This window comes from Poecilia mexicana, unplaced genomic scaffold, assembly GCF_051168715.1.
Source record: "Poecilia mexicana isolate PSO_F unplaced genomic scaffold, ASM5116871v1 scaffold_5, whole genome shotgun sequence".
Lineage (NCBI taxonomy): Eukaryota > Metazoa > Chordata > Actinopteri > Cyprinodontiformes > Poeciliidae > Poecilia > Poecilia mexicana.
In genome coordinates, this window is record NW_028263374.1 from 8,175,789 (window position 1) to 8,182,614 (window position 6,826).

The 6,826-nt window shown below is 40.7% G+C and overlaps 1 protein-coding gene across 1 annotated transcript; it reads left to right on the forward strand.

Annotated features, from left to right (window-relative positions):
• The first annotated feature begins 1,419 nt into the window (after positions 1–1,419).
• On the forward strand, positions 1,420–6,254 carry cd8b (cd8 beta). The gene is made up of 7 exons (XM_015002582.2): positions 1,420–1,692; positions 2,641–2,979; positions 4,929–5,009; positions 5,242–5,331; positions 5,467–5,500; positions 5,616–5,667; positions 5,747–6,254. Exons 1-6 carry the CDS (start codon positions 1,635–1,637, stop codon positions 5,632–5,634), a joined length of 621 nt encoding a protein of 206 aa, XP_014858068.2. The 5' UTR covers positions 1,420–1,634; the 3' UTR covers positions 5,635–5,667; positions 5,747–6,254.
• Positions 6,255–6,826: the final 572 nt, after the last annotated feature.

Genomic DNA, 6,826 nt, shown 5'->3' on the forward strand with positions numbered 1-6,826 from the left:
GGGCTAACATGAACCGTGTGAGCGATCCAAAGTGTCCCACTACACCCCTTTAAATACGAGGACGTGCTGCACTGTAACGACTTCTGAGTAAAAACTGAGGCATTTCAGCAAGACATGAGGAGGCTGCTTTACTTTGGTGAAAGGATGAATAATGCGTCTCATGTAGATATTATTCATATAGATCACAAAGAAATGTAGTCAGTGCTGTGCAGAGAAATACCTCAGGGTTTCATATTTGGACACAAATGATGCAGCGATATCCTGCTTTTAGTACTGAGCTATATAAAGATGATCAGTAATAAAACCACACAGGCTGTTATTAGTTAACCTCCATTGTGGGATCACCTGAGATCAATTCCTCTGCGTTGCTGTTTATTCACCTTCGTTATCTTGCTACATAGGGAATTGAACTGTACTAAAATGTTTTGTCCAGTTAAAGATCTAAAAACCTAAATCATGGATGTGTTACGAGGCGGCAGCAGAGGCAGCTCTGGTGGTCTGGTTACCAGTCGAATTCTGGATTTTAATGCTGGAATGAAGGATTATTTGAAGTCAGTTTGGTTTTTGCAGCTGCTCTCTGTTACAGAAAAAGAAAAAGAAAAAAAAACATGAGCTTGTACGCGGTTTAAAATAGTTTCTTTAAACCAGATTTAAAGAGTCTCTACATGATATAAAAACGCTTTCACTTTGTCTCAGATGTTAATAATCTTTATTTGCCAAAAAAATAGAATAATCTTTTCACTAAATCATATCAGTTTTCTGTAAAAGCGTGCATTTTTTCGTCTTAGTCCCGCCCCTGTGGGCTTTACGCTTGTTTCGCATGGCATCAAGCGAAGAAATATAACAAATAAATGCACACAACGATTAAAAACTGCTTTATATTATGATTTTATTCTGATCACTAATAGATTGATAGCCCAGTTCCGTAAGTCGCTGTTCCCTCTCCATTTGGTGCACTGAGCTCCTGAAGCTGCACACAGGGCTCTGCTAGACTCTAGGTCACACACCTGGCTCCAGACCACAGCGCTGCAAGCTGCTGCTCTCTCAATACACATGTTTTTTTTTTTTGGGGGGGGGGGGGGTTATTGTTTGATATGCGGTATCATGCCTGCTCTTATCGTTATCACTTCTTTTCATCTGCTTGAAATGATCGTGGCGATGAGACACTCACTGCTCCAAGTGAGAGACTACAATAAAAATTTGATTCAATAAAATAACGAGCATCAGGTTTTATCGCAGATCGAAGTTGTTTTTTTATGTGTCAGCAAAACGTTGGCATGTTAAGTCTTAAAGTTATCGTGAAACTGCGCCAACTTAAACTCTGAACCATCAAAAAGTAAGCACATGTTTAGTGAATGCAATTTACACAGGTGTAAACTGGGTTTACACAGAAAGTGTTGTGTTGGGCCAATCCTCCCGGTGTGTGTTTGGGCTCCCCTGATAGGCCCTGTGTGTGTGTCACACCGGGGTGGTGACTTTGAGGCAGACTGGCCCATCAGCAGCACAGTTCCTCCCATCATCTCTGACTGACTGACAGGCAGATAGCAGGAACAGAAAGCGTCGGCAGCTGCCTTCATCGATCACTCTCATCTTTTACACACACACACTCTTGAACACGGTGGCGAATCGACAAAATGAACGCTCCGCTCCTGTTTCAGCTTCTACTGACAGCAGCTTCCATTTGGACATTTGGTAAGATCGTGACATTTTTTTATTGTTGTTCTTTTTTTTTTTTTTTTTTTTTTTGGATTGCAGTGTTGTACGCACTGTTTCTCCGTAGCAGACTCCGTAGTGCCTGTTGTTTAACTTTGCTCTCCTGCCTTGTGTTTGTGCTACAATTTGTTATGTGATTTTTTAAAAAATAGATTTTATATAAATATATATATGCAGTAAAGATCTGTGTGTTGTTACTCCTGTTGCGCTTACTGCAGGAGGCCTTCACAGAGGTCAGCTCCTCTTTTGAGTGGCATCATAATTATTTGTGTTCTGTATTCGGCAGCGAGTTGGATATTTTCTTAGACTGCTTGTTTGTTTTCTTGAATTTGTGCATTTTATGAATCTTTAATAGAAAATCATCATTCAAGCGACTCAACAGCAAGCAAACTTTAACTCGTCCTGCACTGTCAGCCGGTTATCTGTACATTGTAATATCAACGATTTCAACTGAAATATGTGGACATAAAAAACAAGAAAACGTAAGAAACAAAGTGTAAAAGGCTTCCTAGCTTATTGTGAATTTAGATTAAGTAAATCGTCCGATGGAGGCCTCTCGCTTAAATATTTTACACGTTCTACATTTCCATTTCCAAAAGTCCCCCTCTCCGAGTTTCACATTTTGTTTCAATTGCATTTTCAGTGTTTCCCTAAAATCGGCTGAGTTTGTGGTGTTTTCGTCTTTTCTGCATGAACTGTAGGGAAAATAACGAAGTGCTCCCTAAGCTTTACAGACAACAAACACTGGTTTTTGCAGACGGAGGCCCCAATATGCATTTTTAAAAATCTTTTCAGACTTTGTTTTGTCTTGCTCTACTCAACAATAAATAAATGAAATTATCTTAACTACTCTTAGCTAGACCTTTTTAGTTGTTGGTGTTTGACTTTCTTTATTATAATCTCAAACTTTGTGTTTTCGCTCTCTAGGTTTGTGCCAACCAGTTGTTTACCCTGCGATCAGCAGCACTGAGAGTATTGAATGTGACTGTGGTAAACTCAACTGTGACTCTGTCTACTGGTTCCGAACTGTTCCCAGCGAGGGCAAAGCAGAGTTTATTGGCAGATCCAACAACGCTGACCGTTTCAACTATGGGCCTTCATACGAGGCAGACAAACATCGCTTCAAGCTAAGCAAGAGGGGCAGCTCGACCTTTGTCCTGCGCATCATCAATGTGACTAAAGCGGACGCAGGGATTTACTCGTGCGCCACTGTAATGGCTGCTAGAGACATGCATTTTAATCCTGGGGTTGTTTTTCGGCCAGGAGGTTAGTATACTGAAGTTCTCTGTTTTGCTTCGGTAAGTCTTGAGTGTTTATTAATGCGTGTTAGGAAAAGTTTTAATGCAGTCTATGCCAGATTTTTATAGCCACAAGGGGTGTAGGTAAATGGATGACATCTTTTGCACTATAACAACAAAAATACAAATGAACTCACAAGTGGAAATAATTGTGCGCCAGGCAATGACGACCAATGAAGTTTGGATAAGATTCTCTCTCTTTTTTTTTTTTTTTTTTACAATTCAACTTCCACCTACTCCACTATTTAATAACTAGATATAAAAACTACAACCAATCCAAACATAAAGACTCAGTATATTCCCTTGTTTATTTCGTTCAAGATCAGAAGATGTTCTCCAGCCGACCTTTTTCTGTTTTCTTTGTTTGGCCATGCTGGACTCACGAACGCTCTCTTGCTGCTTTTCCTGTGAGACGTTAAGATGCCGTAGACATTGGTGGAGGATTTACGAAACTTATCTCAGATTCTGGCTGAACTCCAAAATGTTCATTCCTTGGAACTACAAATGTAAAATAATAATGGGTTGAAGATGTCAGCTTTTGGATGTGGCATATCTATTGGACATGATTGTTCATCAGCGCATTAATGTCTGCAGATAGAAATGCAAGAAATAAGGCTCAGCATGGTGAAAGGCGAGTCTCCAAAAGCGTGCATCATATAGCGAGAAAACTTTAGGGCCTTTAAGATTTATGAAAAGAGCAAACAGATCAAAAATACTGCAACCCTCCACATTTATTGACCGCTTGATGAAGATACGCTAAAAGCTTTTAAAACGCCACCCATAAAAATATAAAAAAATAAAAAATAGGTTTTTTAAAAGATCCACCAAAGGAGCAAATATACTTAACAACTATTTTTCAAATAAGTGTATCTGGACTGTTTTGTAAAGTGTTCTTCACTTTTTCAAAGTGTCAAGGAACGTTTCATGAAGAACTTCTTATTGGGTCGATGGCGGTTCAGGAGGTCGTCCCGTTGAGACGGGACGACCCGCCTTCTGCTGGTCGTCCCGTCTCAACGGGACGACCAGCAGAAGGCCCACCAGCCTTCTGCTGGTGGGCTGAGGGTCTGATGGCTCCGGTGCGTGGCAGCATGGCAGCCTGTCCCAGGGCAGCTGTGGCTACAATGTAGCTCACCACCATCATGAACAGAGCAAATGTAGTGTGAAGCGCTTCGGGGTCCTCTGGGCTTCATAAAGCGCTAGGCGAGAAGAAAAGACAGACAATGCATGACTTTCTCTTTTCTGGGGATCTAAACATTTTGCTCTCTGGATCTCACTTTCTCTTAAACGCTACTGAAAATGGGAAAGACCAGAGAGCATGACATTCAAGTAAGGAAGATGTGTAGGCCTCAACGAAAGTTTCAGGTGTATTATTTTTTATCTTATCCCTGCGCATAATTTCTAAATCACAAAACTGCTTGGACCGCAACAAATATTAACCACATATGGTATTAGGATGATGCAGCCTCTCTTGTCTAGTAATCGACCTCTTGTTCTTTAATACGACATGAAATAACTCAGGAGGGAAAGAAACTGCAACAAAGTTGTTTCGCTGCCAAAACGCTGATGCATCAAAGTTTCATCTTCCAAGAATAAAATTAAATAATTATTTTGATCTCAAAACTTTGCATCTATTCATCGTACGCAATGAACGCAAAGCTGAAATACCTTAAAAATCAAATGGTCATCTCACAGTTTAAAACTCTCACTTTGAATGAAGGGACAACAAACCTAGTTTTTCAAAGTGAGATGCTACAGCAAAAAAAAAAAGATTAATTTATACCCGGGATTTTTACGCATCGTCAACCGGCGGTGCTAAATAAATGTGGAGGTCCGCGTACGTAAGAATTTGCTGCAATGATTCATATAAAATGATCTTTTTGTTTTTTCTAACTTTACATGTGTGGCTCTTTTCGGCAGAGTCCCGTCCAACTTCGCCTCCAGTCACGAAGCCTAAACCCAAACCCAGCTGCCCCTGCTCTTCCAAGAACCAGCCTCAGGGTACGTGAGGTTTTTCAGCAGCTTCACCAGCCTGGATATAATGACGACACAAGATCATAACTCTCTCTGCTTGGAGGGTGCAAATGTTGTCAGAATGGAATCAAACCGAAGCAATAGAAGACGATGTAAACGACAGAACCTGAAGGCAGATTATACAAGAGTGCAGCTAAATTATGTGCAAAAGACTGACTGAATCCCAATCAGTGTAAAATGTAACGCTTGTTTTCTCCAGACGGCTGCGACTCCCTGATTTTCTGGCCGCTTGTCGGAGTCATTGCGGGCTTGGCTCTGGGTCTTCTCTGCACGCTGTATTATTTCAGCAGTAAGTGCTGCTTTATGCAGTTTCTTCTGTGGGATGAACATCCGCATCATCAAACATTTTATCATCAAATGTCGCATCTATTTTTTGTTTTTTTGTTTTCCACCTTCAAACTGTTTTTGACTGTTTTCCCAACAGGACTGCCCAAAAAGTGTCACCACCACTTTGTGAAGTAAGTCCAGATGTAGAATTGTTTCGGCTTCTTTCTATGAAAAATGTTTTTGTTTTTTTCATTCTGTTTAGACTTATCTCTATAAACTGATTTACTTTTGTTTTCTGTTATTAAGGAAGAGGCTGATGAACTGAAGAAATTCATTTTCTGCTTTTGCTGAACCTTAAGTAAGTATCCTGTGCATTAGGTAATTTATAATTGTTACATTTATTTAAAAACTAACAAAGCCTGCTCCTCTGACTGCAGGTGCAGCATTTGAGATGCCGGATCGCTTCACTGCAGCTCTTCATCGTCTGGAGACTGAGCAGCTTGAAGCACCCTGAAGATCTTCTTTGCTAAAAGCAATTACCTCTAAATGGAGAACATGTCCACAGCCTGAGGCAGGACGTTGTTGTATTATATTGTCAAATATTAAGAAATTCTTTTAGACAGATTATTTTCATGTGTCGCTGATTCATGTGTTTATCATTTAGTCATTTTACTTTGAACTAAAAAAAAGGTCACATGTTTATTTTCTCTGTATTGTTACATTTTTGACAAAATTTTTTCTTTCTGTTATTTTTAGTTAAAAAAAAAATCACCTGGATATTTTCTGCAAGCGTACGCTCATTTCCTGCGTCATTTTCACCCTTTTTGTATTTATTTGTTTGCGTCACGTCGTTTCAGAAGTGTTGCACGTTCACGGCTGGATCCCAGAGATGAAAACACGTTTTATCTGCAGTTGAAACAAATAAATTTCTGCTTTTCCACCTTATCGCAGAGAGACGAGAGTTTCTGTCATCGGTTCTGGATGGATGGAGGGTAACGATTCGACGCAGCGTTAGGAACCTAGTGACAAAGGACATATTCAGTTTTTGGAGGTTCTCAGAAGTCCTCTACTTCAAAACAGAAAAATAAAACGGAGCCGAGTAGTTGTGTGTACCCGTTTGGAGAGGTTTGGAAGTGGGCGTTGTACTTCCATTGTCAATATTGTGTTGAGCGGAAGTTGAGTAGGTGAGTGACAGGGTTCGGTTTTCTTCTTCTAGTTTTGATCTGTGACTTGCATCATATTCAGTTTCTGTTTTAGCTGCAGCCAATATGTGCGTGCTGGAGCTTTACTGTAAGTGTGGAGGGTCTAAGGTCATTTTATAGCACAATGTGTGTCTACTGCTACCTCAAACACACACACACGTCTAGTAACAACCCTCAGTCACATACACGTTCGCACCTGTGTGACTGGGGAGTGCAGAGGGCTCGGCGGAGCTGGTGGTGGTGATGCGGGTGTCGTTCAGGGGGGAATAGGGGGGGCTGCACAGCCCCTTTTCCTGTGTGCCGAAGACGCAGGAG

Coding starts and splice junctions, on each gene's coding strand:
- cd8b (XM_015002582.2), top strand. CDS start 1,635: ATGAACGCTCCGCTCCTGTTTCAGCTTCTACTGACAGCAGCTTCCATT. Junction 1,693..2,640: donor AGCTTCCATTTGGACATTTG/GTAAGATCGTGA, acceptor TTCGCTCTCTAG/GTTTGTGCCAACCAGTTGTT. Junction 5,010..5,241: donor TTCCAAGAACCAGCCTCAGG/GTACGTGAGGTT, acceptor TGTTTTCTCCAG/ACGGCTGCGACTCCCTGATT.